A 23,836-nucleotide genomic window follows, 5' to 3' on the forward strand; every position below is an offset into this window, starting at 1 on the left:
ATACAGAAACCCTGCTATGACTTTTCATGCTCCAGTTTGACCACCACGCACTTCTCTAGGACTCGCATCCTCTAAAAACCAACAAACTGAAGAAAGATTTTTGCTTTTTGTGATCCTGTGGTGATGATGACTGCCACCTCAGTGACAAACACCAACCTCCATCGCACAGCAACCTGATGCAGCAGGCTGCATCATCCATTTCCTCCCTACTTCAACATCTGGCTAAGAAACAAAAAATCAGTAACTAAACAGCTTTATTACATGAAGTTCTATCTGTTCATGGATGTTTTAAAGGAAATTGCATTTACTGTACCACCTGCAAGTCACAGCTGCAACAAAATTTCAAAACACAATACATCCTGGTCAACCCACATTTTTTTACATATATATCTACCTATCTATAAATACATGGTTTTTTTACAATCAGAAACAGCAGCCTGTGTTTGGGCCCCCTTCTCCTGGATACACAGATACGCAAAAAGCCTTACACAAAATGAGCGAAAGGTACTGTCCTACACTCTGTATCTGTGCAGCATTTGTATTCTGCACTCAAGGTGTCCCAGACAATGAATTCAACAGATTTGCCTAATGAATGCCTCTAAACTTGCTCAGGACACAAATATCAATATATTTAGTGGGCATCGTTGATGGTCGGACTTGATGATCTTGAAGGGGTTTTTTCCAACCTAAATGATACTATGATCAAAGTCCTACTACCTCCAAGTGCTTCTTGATTCCAGAAAACTTTTCCAGTGTTGTGATGTATTGCGGGCTGCTTATTCTGAAAAAATTTTTGAACCATTTAGACTTTGACTTTAAAAGGTAATTCCTCCTTAAGATCTCAAACATTAATTAGTTGTTTGAAACAAAACTGCTAACTGGGTGTAATGCTGTAATTCTACTTTACAATTTTTAACATTGTTTAGTAAATACTTTCTAAATTATGCTCAATTTTCTTTCAAATCAGTACATTGGAAGGATGCACAGTATCTCCTATTTATGTAATTCAGCTTAGAAGCTTTCTAGGTGACATAGTAAGTATTGGAACAGATTTGGAGCCATCTGGAGAGGGGATTTTCAGGAACCGGAATTTATTTAATGAGGGCTAAAAACATCTGGAAAGGACAAACTTGGGTCCACTCATAAAGGACTTCCTATGACCTCAAGCAATCTAGAACTAAATTTCCCAAAGCTAAAGCTACTAAAAAGGCTGTGCACATTCTAGAACATGTTACAGCAAGAGGCATTTTTGCATATCCTAGTTTGGGAGAGCACTGGCTAGGTACCACTCCACAAGCTTTGCAAAGCAAGCTTGTAAATTTATTTTACAATTAACTCAAAGACAACTAAAAATGCTTATCCGGGTCCTGCGGTGTTTGCTATGGCAAGAACAAAGGTTATTTTTCTCATGAAATGCTAGATAAATTTATAGATTATGTCCATCGCGAGATGTCAGTAATGAGTAACAAGTGAAGGCCGTAAATAGTACTTTGGTTCTCACTAAATTCCATTACATCAAGTTAAATGCAATGTCTGTGAAAAAAACCAATGATACTCAGCTGCAGGTCTCCTTGTATCCACCCACTGAGTCATTAGTGAAGAAGACTGAGGAAATGTAAGGTTTTATTATAAATTACAGTTTTAAAACACAGTATTATCCATCCTTCAGTGCAATTCTCTTGAAAGTTCCTATTAAAAGATCCAGCTTTTTCTTTACTGTCTATAAAATAACATTAAATAAAAATCTGAACCACCCAGGTTCTGATCTGGCCCAGATAAAGGATTTAAGAAGGCAATCTGAAACCTAGGTGGATAGCTCTACTCAACTCCTAGTTAGGAAGCAAAAATCTGAGCCCCAGATTTTCAAAGCTACAGCTTTAAGCCCTAGCAGGACTTCTGCAAGCTCCTCTTCTTTCTAATGCTCACCATCGTCTTCAGTGAATTTGTTCCTACTTCGCTCATTACTATATAAAAAACGGCAAAGGTACTGCACGCAATACTATACACTCTTCAGAAATGGAAGGTACATATACGTGGAGTAATGTATTTCTAAAAGATTTCTTTCAACCCTTATAAAATTCCCTTTGTTAATTGCCCCAAAATAGATTTAAGCATTTTTGACTTCTCTTTTAATACCTATGTTATTTGGAATTTCTGAATAATCTGACTAAACTGTTTTTGAAAGTTTTGTTATTCTTTAAAATCCTACTACAGCAACTGCACTCCCATCTTCCTGCAAATTCTGCTGTATGTTAACAGAACATAAGCTAGATCAACAGCACTGAGCGTACTGCATCTTTACTACTTTGAGAAGTTCGTTTAATTATAAACAGTTAAAATAATTGGCCTGTTTAAACGTGTGTGGTATGACAATTTTGTTAACATATTTTGCAGAAGTCCCCATTTGTTTATTATGGCACAATCTCTTATCAATAACCATAAACTTTTGCCTCAAACCTCCAGAAAACCTGATCCACTGAAGTGAACAGCAGTGTAAGAATGCAGCTCCTGAAGGTTTTAATCTCTGGCATTGAGTCTTAACTTCAGATTATAGTAAATCTTAATTAGAATGCATAAGTATTGCGGACAAGATTGTTCAGATCAGCACACCTTACATAAATAATTTTAAGAGTGACCTGTTGTAAGCTTTTTTCAGGACTAATGGGGCAAAAAGCTGCTGATAAGTAGTGTCTTTTTTATTTAAAAGCATGTGGTTTCATCCACAAAATGTCTTGTACTTATACAAAATACTATATTAAAACTGAATATAAGCATTTAGTCTACACCTCCTATAAAAACAGGCTTTCTAACTTTCCTCCTCAGGCTTGCACTGACACCTACTGGGGAGTATTTGTAAATCTCAAAATCCATAGCCTCGAGACATAGGAAGCTTTTCAACTCAGGAGTCAGCTATATATGATTCAATTCATTGGCTGATTATGCCATGTATTTGCCATTTAATTTGACTACTGAAAAAAACTCCATGGTTTTTGAGGAAAGATTTAACAAGCCATAAATTAAAATATCAGAGAAGATGTACATGTTTTGGCTGCAATTATGGCATTTTTCTATAAAAAGTACTACCCAGTGATAGCATAGAAAGAAGCAAAGTAAGAGCAAATAAATCAGCTTCCTTCCTCCTTCCAAAGATAAAAAAAAATATGATAGGCCTTAGATATAAAACATTCCAAGGAGAACAGCACATAGGTTCATTGTTAAAACACAGCAGTTAAAACCAAAACAAACCCTTAAGTATTTCTTCAGCTCCTCAGTTTGTTACTACTCCTAAACACAGCAGCAAAAGATTTCATTTAGCAGGTCAAAGGAAGATACCAATTTCTTGCTATGTATTCATCAGAATAGAAAGACTAAGAAAATATTCCAGTGATTACATGACATCCAAGCCTACTTCCAGTTACAAAGAAGAATAGCTAAACCTACAGTTCAGTATAATAAACGGCACTAATAGTTAAGCAAAAAGTTATATGCATAGCCTGGTACAAAGACATATTGCCAAACTCACCTGCCATACTAGAAGTTAACTTAGGGCTTGAGGACCCTTTCCAGCTCCTATTGGAATCCGATGTAAACTTCCATCAAATTTAACAGGGATTAAATAAATGCTCAAGATTTTTAAAACAATGAAATTCAATCATGCAAATATTGCAAGTATAAGTTAAACACTTCCTTCATGCACCAACGACATAAAACCAACTTTTAAACTAATCATTTTTCTCTTTCTCCCAAATGGTAGATACTTGAATAACAAGAATTTGAATCTTACAAAGAAAGTCCCATTGTGGAGAACTACTGCGTCCAGACATAGTCCTGCCTTGCTAGAAAAAAAAACATGCTGAAGAAAGGAATCTTTTATATCCATCAGATGTGTTCTGCTTTGAGATAATATTCGACACATCAGGTTTGTTTTGGGTTTTTTTGGTTAGTTTTTGTTTGTTTGGGCTTTTTTTACACATTTGGACAGAAAAGATATGTTTTCCTGTAAATGTCTGCAAGTTGCTTCAAAGACAACTAAGCATTTCCAAGTACCTCAACACCTACAGCTTATCATATAAAAAAAGTGAATGTTACTGAATAAAATAATTAAGCAACAGACAGTTTTAACATGGTCCCCACAACGAATAAGAATGGGCCAACAGGCACATATAGACTATGAAGAAAAGTGTTTTTAAATGAACTTCAGCATAAAAATACCTGTATCATTCTAAAAGCGGAACACATTTTCAGTGTTAGGATTTAGAAGCTTTTCAAAGAATCAGGAGCACGCATCCCAGAAGATTTTGGAAATACCACTTTATTTTCCAGTGAATATCTAACTTGCAACATTTGTATCATTGCTTAAGAGCCCTCAAATTGACAAAATACTAAAATCTACAGCTTCAGTGCACAGTTAATTAGATATCTAAATCTTAATAAAAATTATCAGTGCAAAAATAAAAATTAATTCAGTATGCAGTTAAATGCATTTTGTTATAAAGATATTTGGGCTTTGAGCATATATACATCAAATAATCTGGTAAGAGAAGCCATTTTCAGTCTGTGCTCAAAACAAAACTATTCCACACCCAATTCTAAAGACAGGCAAGAACTAACTTTTTCTTTTTAAATGAAAGTCTGAGCTTAGTTACAACATTCATCATGGGTACATAAGCTGAAAAATATTACAGAGGTCACCTTCTAGTCAAACAGGGGTTGTTCTAAAAGAGGCTTTCCTATTTTTCATGTGTGGGATACTTTTGAGACATCTACGTTTTTTCCATCCACAACAGAGAATTAACAACATTCCAGCATGCCCCAGTGTCGGCAAGTCCTCTTTTCAGTCCAGATACACGATGATGATTGATGGAGCTGTTGGGCCTACAGTAGTGGGCAGAGCAGCTTGGCAGGAATTCAGTGTTATTGAAAGAAATCTCAAATACTTATTCCATCTCCTCTACTAACTTTAATCACACTATCAACATGCTGCCAGGAATGGAGCCTTGACACCAAGCCATAAACTTACACAAGCAACCATTGTTGGCATATTACTGTTGCAATACAGGTAAAGGGTAAATTCTGTTTAATTTTACCTGTTTCCATTCTATATTGGACACCAACTAAATTATGGAAAGATATTTCCTGTACTAACAGTTAGCTTGCGCCATATTTCATTAGGGTACTATGTCTCATTTTGCTTGGTTAATGAACTGGTTAACTTCTTCAGTTACGCTGCTGTTAACTGCAAGTTTTAAATAAAGCGATACAGGAGTTTCACATACCCGGTAAGAGTAACAGTAAGAAAGCAGATCAGTACTACAAGTATTTTAACACTAATCTGCTCATTTGTTATGCTGATAAAGAAAAATCTTTCCTCAATTGCTTTACAAAGTTCTGACAAGCTTATTCCAAGTAAACCAACAGCAGGTCAAATACTTAAGGTAAATACTGTACTAGCTACAAAGCTAATACAAAGACTGATATGCTTCTTGTGATTACTTTTCAGCTTGTTTTGGCTTTGCTTAGAACAGTAAAGCTTAAAAGGAGAGGCCTGAGACATTTAGAGGGAGAGAAAAGAAATTGTTCTCCAAGCTCACTTATCTGTTTTTATGTTAGCAAAAACCATTTAAATATCAACTGTACTTCATAACACTGAACATACAACCCAAAAGCTGGAATTGCAACTGCATTTAAAATTTTGTTGCGATCTTTCATTGCTAAAGCTGCAAAGTAAAATATTCCATAAAACAAGTTGGTTTTCCTGAAATCTGTGAATGGGATTTATGGTTTTCCCATTGAATTTTCAGCTAACTATGACTGGAACCTATTACACCTACTTTTTGGGAAAGGGCTGTGGCTGCACACTGGGACAGTTAAATGTTACATTAGTCTCTGTTTTCCCAAATGAGACAATACTCTCTGCAGATAGGAGAGAATTCCAGTTTGCAACTCCCTGAGCTGATGTAGTCACACAACATAATTTCCAGTTCCACCTTCAAAAAAATGAAGAAACACTGGTATTCCACCTGCCCTGAAGAAAACAAGCACAGATAGGCACTTAAGTTGAAAGTATGCAACCGTTTCTTCCCATACCAAACCTGTAGAGGAAATTCTCCTTTTTTTCCTATGTGTTTCAGCTTTCCAAAAGAATCTCAATTTAAGTCAGAAGCAACTGAGTATTGGCACAAACCCAGCACTATTAAAAAGGAAAGGTCTTAAAAAGAAACATATTTGGTCAGTTCCTTCTCCATCTCAGAATACTGTTCTTTGAGGTGTTCCATAGCTTTTCTGTGCTCTTCATCCACCTCTGCTTGTTTGTTTTGTTGTTCTTTCATGAATTCCTCCCAGTGGGCAATGCGCTTCTCTTCACGAGCCATCAGCTTGTCCGCCTGAAGCTGAGAGGAGGAAAATGTCAAGTTTTAATATAATTTCCATATTAAACCAGAGGGTTTAATGAGACCTACATAATGTTAAAGTATCAGAGAAACTGGACTTTTACTTCAGTAAAGTGAAACTAGCAAGGAAACATATGAAAAGGTGAAACTAAAAAGAAAACATTTATTTTTATAGTCAATCCAAAACAAATGGTAAAATGCCTGTGATACTATTAACGTGATAGCATTGGCTACAATAGCTTTTCTACGCTACAGCCTTGTGAAAAATAATTAAATAAATAAATGGAAAGACATTTTAAAGTTACTAGCTCACCTCGTTTGCTTCTGTTGGTTTCTAAAGATCGTACTTGTTGCATTGTTTGCTCCTCTGATTACTGACAATGTCAGAAGTACTGTAAGCAGCTGATATAAATCCATATTAGCTCACAAAGATTTTCTTTTAAAATGAACTTCTCATTTTGGGAACACAGCATTCAGTGGTTTTAGTCCCTTAGTTATGGGGGACCCCCCCCCCCCCAAATCAGCAAATGGACACAGCTCCCCCCCTCCCCCTGTTCTTCTTTTCTTGTATTCACACATAAAGAAGCTGCCTACTGACACTAACAGATTCAGGGCGTCCACTGTAAGTACAGGCAGGCCTATGTTATATATGATACAAACTAAAAATGTCCGAGTTATGAGGAAAACACTAGGCCCACTATATTTCATATTTGTGAGTTCTAGACAAAATTTTATAGAGTTATGTATGTCTATTATTTAGGTACATATGAATTATCAGAGATTAAAGGATCCACTTCAACACTCAAGACAACATTTGAGATTGTCAAATCCGTGTAAACAGAATGCTTCTATGTTTCACAACTAATTACAATGGTTAATAAAACTCCTGTAAATTATGTCAGCCAATCCTTCAACATATCGCTCCTCTTTTCTTGACATTTGCTACTTTCCCCTTGAAAGTCACTTTTGTTTCAACAAATGAATTTTCTACATTCTTGAATACATTTTTAAAACTAGAAACAAGCCACATTTCTATTTTACCACAATGCTTAGGTTCAGCATAGTCATCAGATACTAGTCTTGATGAAAAGCCTCTAATACAAAAAGGAAAAGAGTGAAATAGAATATAACAACATAGATATTCAATGTTTTGAAACTGGCAGTTAGTGTTTCTGCTTTAGCTAGCTAGCTTTTACTGTAATTAATGTTTTACTTTATAAACAAGTTATTTTTTTCCCCCTCATTCTTTCATACTGCTTGGCTTCTGGTAAGCCTGATTCCTTTCATTCTCTTATCACCCAAATAAAAAAAAATATCTAGCTATTGAGAAAGAGAGATCATACACACATCCAATATTCATGTCGAAATGAGATGTACTTCCGTGGATTTTTTGCATACAGTATTAACAGTCTAGCCTCCTTATATTATAGATGCCGAAGTCACAATAAATCTAGGCAGCTGTTCTTACATTTGCTCGATTTTCCAGCAAGAGAGGATTCATTCTTTTTTCCCCCCCTTTTTAATATATAAGCAATGACTCTTTTCTATGTACCGTACTTCTGTGTAGGAATAAACACTATCTTACAGCTTTAATAAACATCTGGCATTTTTGTCACCTTAAGGCAATGGGAAGCCATATATGTATTCTTCAACACTCTCAAAGTGTTGTTCTTCAAGATCACAAACTGTAGGTTAAATACACTAGTTTTGCCATGCGGCATTTTATATACATTATAACATTATGCCAAGAATGATTTGGTTTGCAACAGATGCAGTATCAGCTACTAACAGAATACACCAGTGTATATAAATAGGTCCACTAGTACACTACTTCCTATCCAAAAAGTTTTGAAACAGCTGGTGCATCACACACTTTTTGACAGGACTACGCAGCACCTACCCAAAACACACTTCAGCTAGACTAACCCATGCTCCTCACAACATGAACAGTTTGCAAGGAACATGAAACTCATGGTGCTACTTTCTATTTTCATTTTCCACTGTGCCATTCCTACCCAAGGATATAAAATGATTTACCTGGGAAAACAAGTTAAGACATTTCTGGAACATGACATAGTGAAGTTTAGTTTATCAAAAATCTGTGGTCTAACTCTTTTCTTCTCCCCCTGCTCAATCAGCCTTTAGTTTGTTCTGGCACAAGAGAAGTGACATTGTGAAATAAAGGGATATTAGCAGCTAGGCTATATGTACATTGCGTAATCTATGCCTAAAGACAAATTTAAACAGTTGAGTACTGAGAAGCAACTGCTGAAGTGCTTATTCTTTAAATACATAAATGCAAGCAGCATTGGAAATAAATTAACTCCATATAATTGCAATTTACACCTTTAACAAAGTAAAAAGTTGCAGATATGAATAATCACTTCAGAAAACAAAAAAAAATTAAGATATGCTAGACCAAGCAAGTAAGAATGACAAGAAATACCAAGTAAAAGACACCAAGGACTTGAATACTGTTTTCACTCTCCCACCCTGGTAACAATTTGGAAAACCCCACTGTAGAAGCTCAGTGCACACCTTGGGCACTGCAGCTCTGCTTCCTAGAAAACAAATTCAAACTCAACTGTTCTCGGCAGCACCTCCAAATCATTAACACTTAGGGCTGCTGAGTGGATATGTTTGTGTGTGCGAGACAGTCGTAATCTTGAAACCAGTATTCCTATTCCTACCAGATGGATAGCTGTGTGAACAGCAAAAATAACAAAGCGTGATTCTTAATGGATGTGTGCCTTAGGATACAGATCTTTTAACCAAAGCACGTGTTGCAGTGTAAACTTTCTTCTTATTAGAAGTTAAAGGATCCACGCAGGAGAGACCTACGAATGCTATTGCTGTGGGACAAGCTTCAGTGGGCACTTCAATCTCGTTAGGCATCATAGAACAATATGAGAGAGAAATCCTGACCAAAGACAGGTTCCTCCTATGCCCACATCCAACTGCAAGACCCAAGCTGCAACAGACACCATCCCTGGAGCTAAGGTACTACAAGGCTCCCCTCATCCAAGCCTTCTCCGCTGCCTCATAACATAACATCTGCTACCGTGGTACAGCCTTTTGCGTAGCAGAACATAGTGCACTAACAGTCTCTTGAGGACACAAGCTCACACGCAGGACATCGATACCTAGCCCTCCAGCCACAAAAAGATTCAGTTTCTCAGAACAGAAAGATGACTCTCACACTGTAGCTGTGCAAGGACCCTTCAGGTTTGCTCTAAATTGTGCTTTCTTACCACAATGCTCTCCACTCCTACCACATCCTCTTCATATCCAGCGCTGTTAGCTTCACTGCTTTATTCAATTGACGGTAACACACAGGAGGAAAAACTAATGAAATCAAGACACTATGCAAAAAATATTATGTCCTAACTGTAGTTGTAGTGGCAGCACAGCTAGAAAGCATGGAGGTCCATATAGGCAGATGAATAATCTCTCTTGTTAAATATGCCATTGGTAGCCATGAAAAATCTTTAAAATATAAAGTTTTTCTACACGTATAGATATCTTGGCATGGATTTGTATTGGTTAAATCAGAAGTCACTCTCAAAAAGCAAACAGTTTCCAAAAGTCAGCACAATTATGTATATTAGTGATCTGTAGAGACAATACTGAGTATATTTTATACAATCAATTCATGATTTCCAAATTTATACATTTGCAAAAAGTTTGTTTTCCAGAAAACAATACATGTAGAATTTGACAGTGTGTCTGGCAAATTAATTTCCAATTTTGTAACAGTGAGGAAAATAACAACTTCATTTTAAGATTACAGAACTTCAGGTTATTTTCCATCAATTTGTTATTTAGGAAGCATTCCAATGTCATATTATATTTCTCACTCTTCAAAGCCTGACTACTTAAAACTGAAGAAATAACCTCAATCAACTTAAGTATTAATACAAATTGGTGTTGCTCTCTTAAGCGTCAGGATCTCTAGTTATGAAGCATTAATTCATAGCACATTTAAACTCATGCCGAATAGAAAAGAGCATGTGAACATCATTTAAGAGAAGCAATCTTTGAAATATACATACCTTCTCTTGCTAAATATGAACTGAAGATTGAAACAAAAAGTTTAGGCTCTAGGTATCTCCTACAGCTTGCTGACACAAGTATGACAACAGTAAGAAGTATGATCAGTCTCTAGAGATCTGTACCACCTCAGTGATGCTGGTATACACAAAACTCTAATAATTCTTTTATAAGGTAAAAACAAGTTATCATGACTACAATAACTGTTAGTAATTCACACTCCAGCTTTTAATGTTCTCAGAAATTTTGTATTCAGGAAATGTTTAACAGCATTCTGAGCAACCTCAAACATGTTACCTTGCCTCAGTGGTTTAGGCTTAAAAAAAAATCCCAACAAACCAACCCTCACTCCTAAGAGAATAAATATATTCTAAGGAATCAACAGTCCTCCAAAATTGTAATCTGTATGTACAAGGTAAAAAAAGCTGGCCATATGCAAAATAGTCCATGTTTAGCAATATTAGAGATGTATGATAAAGTATCTTTTTACTTAAAAAAAATAAAAAATATCTAATTCACATATCCCAACTCAGAAGACAGTCTTGGTATTACAGAGCTACAGAATATTCTGGGATCAATCTCTACAGTTTCCCTAATCTGATGTATTCCCCAGGCAAGCAAAAAGAGAGGAATGAAAATCTTTTGCTTACGGTATTTACCCTGATGGTGGAGACCTACTTCAGTTTCTTATACATTGAACAATTAAGTTCTAGATAACTAATGCCAATAACTACCTCTAATATTAGAAGTTTATTATTCTTACATGCTTTTTTTAGTCAGCTGTTTCAAAGGGATACAGAACAGAAACACACCCTTTATCTGCTTGGTTACTGTGTTGATTGAAAAGAGTAACACTGCCATTTCTATGTATACATACATATATTTATAAATCTGAATTAATCAAGTCAATGACTCCTGTCAAATATCTTAACTTGCAAGACAAACAATAATCCAAAGACCTTCAGTAGCTGGGCCCCCGTAGGTGACATACGACACAGTAAGAGACTAAAGAACTTGAAATTGCCTTTGCATACTGATGGTCAGTTAGGAAGCACTTTAGTCTTATCACAGAACATGAAAATATAACATGCATTCTGATTAAATACATATTCATATTTCAGGAAGGTAAAAGAATGTTGTTTTTTCTCAAGTCCAGAAGCACTTGCAGTGGTAATAAAAAACTTCTGACCTGTTAAAATATTTTTTACTGTCATTAAGAAAGAAATAATGCCTGCATGCTTGAAACTACAGGTACAGTTGCATGAGAAAATAATCCCTTTTTCTCCTTTAAAAAAAAAAATTTAAAAAATCGGGAAGAATAGTAATTCAGTGTTAATTTTCATTATTTTTTAAACTTGTAACTTTGCAAGACCAACCCAACTATGTAAAAGATAAATTGCAATAAATTCTGGCCATACACAGTCAGCAAAACACTTAAAACAAAGATTTACAGAACTCCCAAATTGCTGAAAAGTTCTAATTACAAATTTTGGGTTGCTGGTAATGATTAAAAAAAACAGAAACAGACACCTTGTTTTTTAGGTTTCATTCTTCTGTTTCCAACTGCCTGCCAACTGGAAAAACTGTTAACTTGTAAACTAACAAAAATATCACAAAGAATAGCACATACAAACATGAAAATCAGTGTACTTTCATAGAACAACTTTTCAGCGTATAGCCTAATTTTAATTCCTGCCTTTTGTCATTTCAAATGACTGCTAAAACAAACAAACAAATCTGTAAAACTATAGTATAAACCCACAAGTAAAAAACCAACCAAACAAAAAAGAACACAAGCCCCTTCAGTCAGACTTAATTATAAATTAGAAAACAGCACCTAATAAACCCAACACAGCCACCTCAGAAAACATGTAAGTTTCCACTTTCTCCTCATCCAGTAAAGAAGTGTCTACAAAGTTGTTCTGGTATTTTTGTTATATAAATAAACCAATGCACTATAACAAGACAGAAGCCAATATTATGATACCACATTCAGGCTTCAGAACAACACATTTTGTTCTTCAGTAAAACCTCACGACCTTTGTAACATGGGAAAATTGCCGTATGAACTAAAGCATGCAGACGGACCTGAGCCAAGAAGAAGCGTTAGGTAATCATGATATTGTATGGTATCGGTACAATATTTAGCCAGGAACCAAAAAAAAGAGTCTCAGTAATCAGCTATAAATTGTAATATTTTAAGCATTACACAATGCAACATTTCCTGCCATGCTGTAGATTTCTATTTGATCCAAAAGGTCGTCTAACTGTCAGCCACAGTACATTATTCTTTATGCTTTTATTATCTGTGTTACTGACTGGCACTTACTATCACCTACTGCACAGATAATATTTTTACCCCACCTGAAAAGATCTACAAGGCAGCACAAATGGTATTTCTACATTGCTGTTAATTTGGCAAAATTTGGATAGATTTTTTTTTTCATTTGTTCATTTAATCTGAAAATCATCTCCTCATCCCCAAACACTCAGAACTCCAGTTCTACCCTCCTATAAGGTTTCCAGCTCCTGTCCACACTGATACAGCTTTTTCCTGGTTTTGATTGCTGGTTATATATTCTTTCAGCAATACCTCTTCTGCAAACAGTATTTCACATGTTCTGCTAGAAGTTCCTTCAGTCACCCACCAGAACATAAGCCACAGCAAGCTGTTAAACTTCACTTTTTGCATGTAACCCAAATACTTGGCCTCCATTTCTGTCTTTCAGTATAACTTCATAAATACAAGGGTTTGGGAAACTCAATCTAAGCTTAGAATCTGTTCTATGTTTGTAACAATGCCTACTACTTTTATGAGTAATTTTTTTAATAAGAAATTTAGACAACACCGAATTTGGAAGATTTTCAGCTTTCATGTTCATATAAAAAGTTGAAAATAGTTTTGAGTTAAAGTTTCGATATAAACCAAAGCTTGTCTAAATTACAAACATAGTTGCTGCCTTATTAATTCCTGTTCTTGGAATTCCCTTTGGTGTGTTAGCAAATTTACATATTTTGGCAGTGATGTCTTTTATATTCCTTTTATATCAACACCTAAGCTCAGACATTAGTTATTTGGAAAAAATCTAATCTGATTATGAAACCATTTTTTTCACTCCATAGTGCATACTGCTTGAACCTGAAAGATAGCAAAGCCTTCTTGTACTCAGTACTGACTCACATGAGTTGGTTGCATTTATTTCTATCCTTGTTTTACTGTCATTGGTTATGCAAAAAATTAACATTTGTAAAAACATCAAATTTATCAGTAAACTTTGTTTTTAGTATTACTTGGGCTGTTTTTCTTGAAATTAAAAAACACAAACAAAAAATAAAAACACATTAAAAAATGCCAAACCCAAACCATTTGAGGCAGACACAGGCTTTGAGAAATGTTACCATACTAGTTTATGCTAAAGCAATTAAGAGGTAATGAGAAGTGTTGGGTACCTTCCAGTATAAGCCTGTACTCTTCTACATAAAAATATTTAAAATAAAAATAAAAAAATAAGAACGTAGTACACAAAACCAGGTTTACAAAATTTCTTGAAATCTTCTCTAGTTTCTCCCATAAGCTTAAAGTAATCCACAGCTTGAACTACTAACTAAATATTACTGATCTAGATGGGAAGACTACTCAATGAGACAGAGGATTCCATGAATGCTTCTTTCAATGACACTCTTGTAATCACAAATTACTTTATACCCTAAGTGAGAATGTGGTAGGGACATCATCATTTCCCTTTTGTTCCTTAGCTGATACCAGCAGCTGAAAGGAACTGCAAAAAAGGATAATTAGTAAAGCAAACAATCTTAAAATTCATTTGATTCAGCAGAAATTGATAATTTCACTGAGGACTGCTAACACTAATCACTTGACACCAGACCCTACCAAAACTCCATTATTTTTTCAGAGCACGTAATTTCAGAAAGAAAAGTAAGGAAAAAGTATTTCTCCTCAAGTGGCTGCACTACAATGACAACTTTTATCTATAATGTAAAAAAAGTTACCTGCCTGTTACTATGCACATTTGGGAAGTTTCAAGCCAAAAAAATTTACTGTACAAGCTTAAAGAAACACTACAAATCCTGAATAGCTACTAGTATTCTGCCACTGCATAAAAAAAAAGAATGGAAACGTACAGCTAATGTTTTTAAAAAGAATAATTACCATTCTTATTGAGTGTTCGTTTTATAAGTTATAAATTTTTTAATTAAAGTTTTACTACAAACACACAGTAGCAGAACTGTAAGAATCTCCTACTTAACCTCTCTACTATTATCTATACTAGCGTTAGACACAAGCAAACTTTGTCAGGGTTCAGCAGTGTGCTGTTTGCACAGTACCAGTATTCAACTGCAACTGTACTGCCCATCTTCATTGATTACAAAAAGGAAAGAAAAACATGACTATCAGCTTACATAAATCAATGCACAGCCTGTTTTGCATGATGGCAACAGAAACGTCTTCAGTTTTTCTTAACTAAATAATTATAACTAACATTTAGCAAGTAAAAAGATAACACAGGAACACAATCATGAAGGAGTAATGGGAAAACATGAAACTAATTTCTTGTATAATTTTCCAAATTTTAGATTGAGAGCACATGTATTTCAAATGAGCAAAGTGTAGCCAACTGAAAAGATTCCAATGATTCGCATGTTCCTATAATATAGCCCTTCATTAAATAACCCATCCACAAGTGAAAAACACACTTCCTTTTCAACAAGCAATATATATAATATGGTCAATGTTCTCAGCTAACTAGGAAAGATTTACATTTCCATTCTGGTAGGTTAGTAGGTGATTTTTGTTCCACAGAAAATAATTTTTTTTTATATTTAAGCTTTCCCTGTGTGCTACAAATATTATAGTCTGAGCTAGGAGGGAAAATAAAGCAAAGGAAATAAAAAAAAATAGTTTCCATACATCAGGAGATTGTAGGAAGAACTAGTGAACCATTAACTTTGCAGTCAAGAACATATATGCCACTGCAGTATGTTTTATAAGTGCAGAAATCACCCCAAAATACATTTTACTGCAAGTATATGAAGTATAGAAAAATATGCTTTTAAGGTCTGCTATACAGAAGACAGAAAAACTTGCTGTAGAAGCACAAGACTCTTACTTAGAACACATTATAAAAATCTATCCATCCATCCTTTACCTTCCTCTCTTCGTGCTCCCTCTCTTGGAGTCTATGGATCATATTGTTGGCAGCTTGCACTGAAATAACAAATTGCAGTAGATCAGTCTGCTGTTCTAAATCAAAGAAATTTGCCTGAAAGGGATTTAAAAGACATGAGGCTGTTGCAAGTCAAAGATTATATTCGACTGTGTCACTTAACTCTGCACAAATAAGATTTGTCAGTACTTGCAGAAAATACTTTACATTGATAACTCTATGTAGGCATATCACCGAGATCAACCCTTGTGTGTTCTAGAAGCCTAAAAGAGAAAGGCAGCTAGGTCCTCTTGTGCCCATACAGTGTTGCTGACGAGCTAGAGTGCACTACTCAGCACCTCAGAAGACATCAAAAAAACTCTCATGTCAGTAAGTAGAAATGGGTGATCAAGCTCTATGTTTTGGTTGTTTGGGGTTTTTTTGTCTTATTTTTTCCCATCATGTGTAAAAAGTGATTTAGTATAAACAATCTACACGGAGAACATCTTTATGCTGGAGCCAGCCTCTTCTCTCGTGAGACTAAGCCTAGGAAAACTTCTCAGTGGAAATAGGAACTGTATTCCTATGCATTTTTCTCCCTAACTTACTTAACACTTAATTAATGCAGAATTAAATAAACCAATTTCCCCAGAGCAGTCATTTCTCCCACTAACACACCCTAGCATCAAGAAATACCGTACTTATTTATCATCATCTTAAAGTTGGAGACTTCTCACAGCAGGAGGCAGGCTCCTGACCCCCTGAGAACTTCCAGTTACAGAACACGTTCACTGCCCTCGTAGCTGATGAGGAGCTGGTAGCACCATGCATTGGAGCATCTGGTGGCTGAGCCTGAGCCACTCAGGACAATTAGAAGACAGTGGCAAGTGGTAGTTGTAGCAGAATCCCTATGGCAGGGGATGGAGGCTCCCCACCTGTCCGTACGTTTTGTCATCTAGGGAGGTTTGCTGCTTGCAGGAGCTCACACTCAGCATGCTGTAGAGAGGCTACTGAGGCTCAGACTATAACCCCTGCTGCTTTTCCATGTAGACACCAGCTGTACTGCAGAGGTGACCTGAGAAATATCAAGAATGACTACAGGGATCTGGGGACAGTGGTCAAAGGCATAGTAGTCTGGGTAATGTCCTCCTCATCCTTCCTGGTGAAGGGGGACTCCATGGGTTTTTGGGGTTAACAGCTGGTTGCACAGTTGGTGTTGGCAGCAAGGTTTCGGTTTCTACATCCATAAGACCCATTCTGAGCACCCACAGCTGCTTGGAAGAGATGGGATACATGTGACTAAACAGGGCAAGAGTACGTTTGCCAACAGGCTGGCCTACCTGGCAGGGCCAGCTTTAAACCAGAAATGACAGGTGAGGGAGTGACTCCTCAAAATAAAAAAAGTAAAGAAGTTGGGGATAGGGTAGGCAAACCAAGGGTCTGGGATGATGGTAACAGAAGGGACATAGCACCCTTTTCAAGGATCACCTCCTCCAAGCTCAAGAAAGGTCCATCCCAACAAGCAGGAAATCAAGCAAAGGCAGCAGGAGGCCTGCATGGATAGGCAACGAGCTCCTAACTGACTTCAGACTCAGAAAAGAAGTGTATAGGAGGTGGAAGCAGGGGCAGGTAACCCAGGAGGAGTACAGAGTTGCTGTCTGATCATGCAGAGACAGGGTTAGGAAAGTCAAAGCTGATCTGGACTTGAATCTGGTGAGGGGTGCGAAGGGCAACAAGAAAGGATTCTACAAGTATGTAAACAGCAAAAGGAAAACTAGGGAAAATACAGGCCCTCTGCTGAATGGGGCAGGGGAGCCGATGACAAAGACCATGGAAAAGGCCAAGGTACTCAATGCCTTCTTTGCCTTAGTCTTTACCATAAAGACCAGCCTTCAGGAAGCCCAGGCCCCTCAGACCAGAGGGAAAGTCTGGAGCAAAGTCGACTTACCCTCGGTGGAGGAGGACCAGGTTAGGGAGCACTTAAACAAACTGGAAATACATTAAGTCCACAGGGCCAGACAAGTTGTGTCCACAAGCACTGAGGGAGCTGGCTGATGTCGCTGCGAGGCCACTCTCTCTCTTTGAAAGGTCACTGCAACTGGGAGAGGTTCCTGAAGACTGAACTCCTATTTTCAAGGGCAAGAAGGAAGATCCGTAGAACTACTGACCATTCAGCCCAACCTCAATCTCAGGAAAGGTGATGGAAAAAAATCCTCCTGGAAGCATTTCCAAACACATGAAGAACAACAAGGTGATTGGGAGTAGCCAGCATGGATTTAGGAATGGGAAAACACCCTTAACCAACCTGATAGCCTTCTATAATGCAGTGACTAGCTTGGCGGATGGGGGTAAAGCAGGCAATGTTGTTTACCTCAGCTTCAGTAAGGCTTTTTACACTGTCTCCCACAACATCCTCATAGACAAGCCAACAAAGTAGAGGTTAGGTAAGTGGACAGTGAGGTGGACCTGAAAACTAGCTGAACAGCTAAGTCTAAAGTCTGTGATCAGCAGCACAAAGTCAAGTTGGAGGCAAGCCTCTAGTGACTTAGCCCAGGGGTCAGCACTGCAGCCGATACTGTTTAACATCTTCATCAGTGACCCAGATGCTGGAGCAGAGTGCACCCTCAGCAAGTTTGCAGAGGATACAAAACCAGGAGGAGTGGCTGAAAGACTATATGGTTGCACTGCCATTCAGAGGGACCTTAGGCAACTGGAGAATTGAGCTGAGAGTAATCTTCTGAGGACCAACAACACAGCCTAGCAGCAAAAAAAGACGGCCAACAGCACCCTGGGCTGCATTAGGAAGAGCACTGTCAACAGGTCAAGGGAGGTGATCCCTCCTCTCTGCTCAGCACTGGTGAAACCACACCTGTGGTATTTTGTCCACTTCTAGGCTCCCCAGTAAACAAAAGAGATGGACTTATTAGAGAAAGTCCAGCGCATGGCCACAAAGATGATTACAGGTCTGGAGCATCTTTTGTAACAGGGGAGGCTGAGAGAGCTAGGACTGCTCAGCCTGCAGGAAAGAAGGCCCAGGGGGAAATCTCATCAACGCAAATAAATATCTGATTGAAAGGAATGAAGATGAGGGAGCCAGACTCTTCTCTGTAGTGCATGACAAGAGCCAGTGGGCACAAACTGAAACACATGAGATTCCATCCGAACACAAGAAAACACTTTTTTCTTGTGGAGGTGGTCAAACACCAGCACAGGTTGCCCAGAGAGGTTGTGGAGTCTCTGTAGAGAAATTAAAAACCCAGCTGGACACAGCCCTGGACAACTGGCTCTAGCTGCCCCTCCTTGAGCAGGTAGGCTGGACAAAATGACCTCCAGAGGTCCCTTCCCACCTCAACCATTCTGTCATTCTATTGCTAATGATGTATTGCACAGCTGGTCATTAGAAAGTCAGGGAGCAATATTAAAGGTTCACTTCATTTAGAAGGTATTAGAACATATGCCTTATTTCCATGACTAAATTTTAAGTTTCAAATATCTTCCTGCAATTGTTTTGTGCGTATAGCATCATCTACTATTTGTTATTCTGCATATACCAGATGCCATATAAATAAGGGATATGAAATTAAATGCTTATATAACGTGCACTACATAAAATATAACAAAACCCACACTGGCATGTTTCAACTGCGTAAATTTGGCAGCTAAAGCTATATAGCCACACTCCCCTAAAATATCTTTTTGAGAAGCTATCCTGCTGAATGAGTAAGAAAGAAAAAAGATACTGAAAAATTAATACAACAAATTTTAAGCTTTCTTTTAAAATCTGAGCAATAAAAAGATATATTAGATGGTTATAATGATGCAACTAGGATTAGCATACAACAATTACTACTACTACCCTCTTTGTGACTAAATAATAGCACATTTCATAGCTATATAGCAGCAAGTTTTGTTTTAAATTATGGGGGCAGTATTATGCTCTCTTGCAGGAAAACTAAGAAACTTGAAGGTCACACCACAGCATGCTTGCAACAAACAAGAAAACTGAAATTTTGTCCATGGCTTTAGCCAACATGGAGCACTATCCTGTTTTTAAGTGAGTAGCAAAAGATTGAGCTGAAATAGCTTTTAATTAAATCAACAGAAAGCTTTAATGTAACCTTAGCAAGAGCTGCATAGGCTGGACCAATAAATATAAACAAAATGCCCCTGTGGTTTCCCTTTTAAAATCTGAGAGAAATGAGAACAAAGCACATAAATGGTAGAAAATTTACCCAAGGATGGATTTTTCCTCAAATCATATTTTGAATCCAAACTATTTAAATCATTCCTCAAAATGATTCAACAAGGGAAATAAGAAGCTACGTGCTTACATCTCTTGAATGCTTCATTCAAATTGTCATGCATTGCCTGCTCACACTTAGGAAGAACGTGTTCATTCGTTTCAAAGATTGTGTTCTTTAGATTTTCAAGTACTCGTAGTTCTCGGAGGCCACGTTTTTCCTGCCAGAAGAATTGAAAGAAAATGTGTGGCTAACAAGGAATTCCACTTTCCAAAATAAGATGGTTTCCCAGTTGATAAAGTAACAGCTTTATCCCAAAGACTATACCATTGTCTATTAAAGTGTTACTCGTTTAGCACAATTGATAAAACCAGTTTTGTGAAAAAGAGAGTAATGCTCCATTCTCCACACTAAAATACAAGAATACTTTGAATGACACTTCTGGCCCTTGTGAGAAAAGTTAGTATTTACTAATGAAAACATTGTGTGGAAAAATGTGTTGTTTTGTATAGATAATTTACAGCATATCAAAAACAACAGAGAGAAACAGAGCTTCAAAGCATTGCATTTTTATAACTCAATTGTTACAGAGAAATAACATAGCAGTGATTCTGCTTGCTTGATGTCTGACCTTCCAGATTTAACATGGTACAAGATTAAAACTATGCAAGTAAAATTGTTTTTACTGAAGTAAAGCAATGAAGTCAGGACTAAAAAATAACATAACACAGCTAACTAAAGAGGAAGTCATTCTGGCTCACTGCTGGTCATGATTAATTATAAGAAGAACAAGCTTTTGCTTTATTGTTTACATCAAAAAAAAATAAAATTCTGAAGCCACAGCACTACTTCCACTCTGAATTTCACCTGCACTTTGCTTCAGACAATGAAAAAGATTCTGAAATTTGCTCCAGGCTGCCACCTGCTTCCTTCCTACTTTTCGCCCTCTTCAGAGTTATGAGTAGAGTTCCACATAAGCATTGCTATACTGAAAGTTACAAATCATAAAGCAACTCTAGATAATAAAAAATACTGCATCGCATGAAGTGGGCAATTGGATCACCATACCTATTTTAAATCTTCAGAAACAGAGGTTCTGTTTACAGACAAGTAAAGCCATTTAATTAAACAGGCTCCAGACTTCCTAAACACAAATCTACACTCCTTACACACTAGATGCTAATCACTGAAAGAAAAAGTGTATGTCCTATGACAACCAAAAAATATCCGATATCTCAAAGTTAGAAACAAGTGTAATTTTTTGGAAGAAATTCTAAGTTGCAAAAGTGTAAATAATCCTCTGCTTTGCTATATTCCCCCTAAAAGTATAAAATAGAAATTAAGTTTCAAGAAAAGATCTAAGAATATACAAAATTTGTCTAAGAAACAGAACAAGACTTTGGGCGCAATGAGAGAAATATATGAATTCTGAAGATATGAGTTCTAATTCTGTAACTGAGTTTAAGATTTTCCTTCCTATGAAAAGCCATGTAAAACTATTTACTGTATCCTATAACATATTTAGGGAAGGCAAAGAAAAGAAATCATTCCTCATGACTCTCAAGCCATTACAATACACATCTCATCAGAGTTTAGCTCACATACATATTTCGCTAAACCAGTATAGAGACAAATTAGACCTGCTTGAATTATTAGCAACAATCCAGGGGGTGGGGGAGAAGACATTTTAATGTCATCTTGTTAAAAATCAGCTCTGCATACTGTCAGTTTGAGGTATAACTGTATTTTCAGGACTAATTTTAGGATTTTAAATTCCATATTCTGTAAGAATGAAAATCTACTCAGAAATAGCCTTTTGCTGCCACAAGACTCTATTTTTCTAAACTTTTGCTGCCATCTCGTGGAAACCATCTTACACTTTCCAAGCACAGTTGTATATAAACATCTCTACACCTTCAGTACTTTAGCCTTATTTGCAGCCAATCAGATAACATTCATTCCATTTTTAATTATTTTCTTGCTTTGCATAAAGTGCTGCTCTTCTCTTCCAGTAATATTACTTTCTTTCATGGAACAAAAGTTAAAGCAAAATTAAATTACAACTGTGCTAGCTGAATCCAGCTGAGGCACAAAGCAGTTTCTTAATCAGATGTAAACCTGTACTGGTCAACAATGTTTTTCTTGAACCAATAAGACTTATCTAAGATGGTAGGACTACATCTTTCCCCTACATTAATATTCCTGCCAGTCTTTTGCAGGAAAAACACTTATGGCCCTTTCAAAACTTTTTTAAATAAAAAGACTTAAATTATTGCCTTGTTTACTAAAGATGCAGACATATGCTATAGGTGCATTGAGTTATTTTGGATGAGAAACACACATCAAGTCTTTCTGAAGAAAATAACATACATATTATAATCTCTAAAAAGATGCTAAAACTGTTTAAAGTCTCAAGCTCTGAAGATTACAGCACCCAGTAAGATACAAATACTTACTTCAAATTCTTTAACAAAGTAACGTATTTCTCCCTGAATTACTGGTCTGTGATCCAGTAGTCTTGAATAGATTTCCCCGACATCTAGAAGATTAACAAAAGTTGGATGTTTAGTTTTTCTCTCACACTCCATACTAGGCTACACAACACAAGGTAACACATCATACTTCAATGCAAGAAGGACTACTGCTCACCAAACACATGTAAAATCAGAAGAGCACCAAAATAACATTTGTTGGCTATCTTATCTATGCAGCAAACCGCCAACTTCGATAAATCGTGATGAATCAGTACTCCAGGTGCCACAGACACTTTTCTGTGAACGTGAACATCCTCCTCTGCCTCTCAGTACCCTGTTTCAATCCTCCACCTCCTCAGTACAGCTTCTGTATCTGACTGTTAACAGTGGTAAAAGAGTAGGACTAAACACTGCAGCTCAACAGAGATTCACAGCTTAAGACGTGGGAGTTTTATGCAGCAAGAGACAAGAGGAAAGCTCACTACAAAGGAAAACTGTCAGCGTTTACTTGTACTCCAGGGCCAAAGACTTGAAACCTAGTCTTGAACAAGAGTATTTACAACATAAATAGGTATGAAAAAAAGGCTTAGCTGTCGTACAGGAAAAAAAAACCACCATTAAATTTAAAAGTGCTCTGATAGCATAGCAAATAGACTATTTCGAGAAATACACGGTGTAGTTCCAGCAAGCCCTCTTAAGTGATACTGAACGGGCACTGCCATCTAAAGGAAGAGTCCTGCTTTTCCTCCTGCCCCAGCTGTCGGAGCTACCTTCTGGCTCTCCCTCCCCACTGCATCCCCGTGGGTTTGCTCAACACCCTGAATCCGCGCCCCCCCCCCCCCCCCGCTTAAAAAAAAACCCGCAGAAGCATTATGTCGAATTTGGGGAATGACACGGCTGCAGTAAATCCAGCACAGGCTAAACCGCTTCCAAGCTCAAACGCTCCGCTGGACGGATTACCTACCGCGGGCGCTGGGGGCAACGAGGCAAAAAGCAGGAGAAGCTTCGCGCCAGCGGCAAGGGCCGGGGCCCAGGCTCAGCTTCCCCAAACCAGGCCACGCAGCTGCGCCGACTTTCAAGCCCCAAGGGCCGAGGAGCCAGCTTAAGCCTCCCGGGGCCGCCTGGCTCCGAACCTCAGAACGCTTAGCGGGGCCGCAGAGGGGCTGAAGGGATGGCTCGCGCTCTCCTCCCCTCACGGCCACGGCCCCGGCCCCGCACACGGCGGGCTCGGCCAGACGCAGGCACCCCGTACCGAAGGCGGGCCGGCCCCGCTCCTTACCCTTTATGATGGGCTGAATCGGGGAACCGGCGCCCAGCGCCTCCCGCTTCCTATCGCCGGGCGGCGGGGCCGACCCGCTCCGGTTGAGGGACGCGGGGCCAGCCCCGCTCATGGCGCCCGGCGGCCCTTCCCTTCCCCGCCCGCGCAACTTCCGGCCTCGCCCCGCTTTCCCCCCGTGAGGTCATCGCCGCGCGCCGGCCGTTGCTGAGGGAAGGGCGGGGCGGGCCGCCCCCGGCCC

General features: G+C 37.9%; 1 protein-coding gene across 1 annotated transcript; it reads right to left on the reverse strand.

The window, feature by feature from the left end:
- Positions 1–2,915: 2,915 nt before the first annotated feature.
- BLOC1S5 (biogenesis of lysosomal organelles complex 1 subunit 5) lies at positions 2,916–23,730 on the reverse strand. Its single transcript, XM_049824099.1, has 5 exons — positions 23,599–23,730; positions 22,302–22,384; positions 19,936–20,065; positions 15,608–15,666; positions 2,916–6,389 (listed from the first exon to the last, which is right to left on the reverse strand). The coding sequence occupies exons 1-5, from the start codon at positions 23,708–23,710 to the stop codon at positions 6,210–6,212; spliced, it is 564 nt and encodes a 187-aa protein (XP_049680056.1). The 5' UTR covers positions 23,711–23,730; the 3' UTR covers positions 2,916–6,209.
- Between the last annotated feature and the right edge of the window lie 106 nt (positions 23,731–23,836).

Source organism: Accipiter gentilis, chromosome 20 (genome assembly GCF_929443795.1).
Source record: "Accipiter gentilis chromosome 20, bAccGen1.1, whole genome shotgun sequence".
In the NCBI taxonomy this organism is placed as follows: domain Eukaryota; kingdom Metazoa; phylum Chordata; class Aves; order Accipitriformes; family Accipitridae; genus Astur; species Astur gentilis.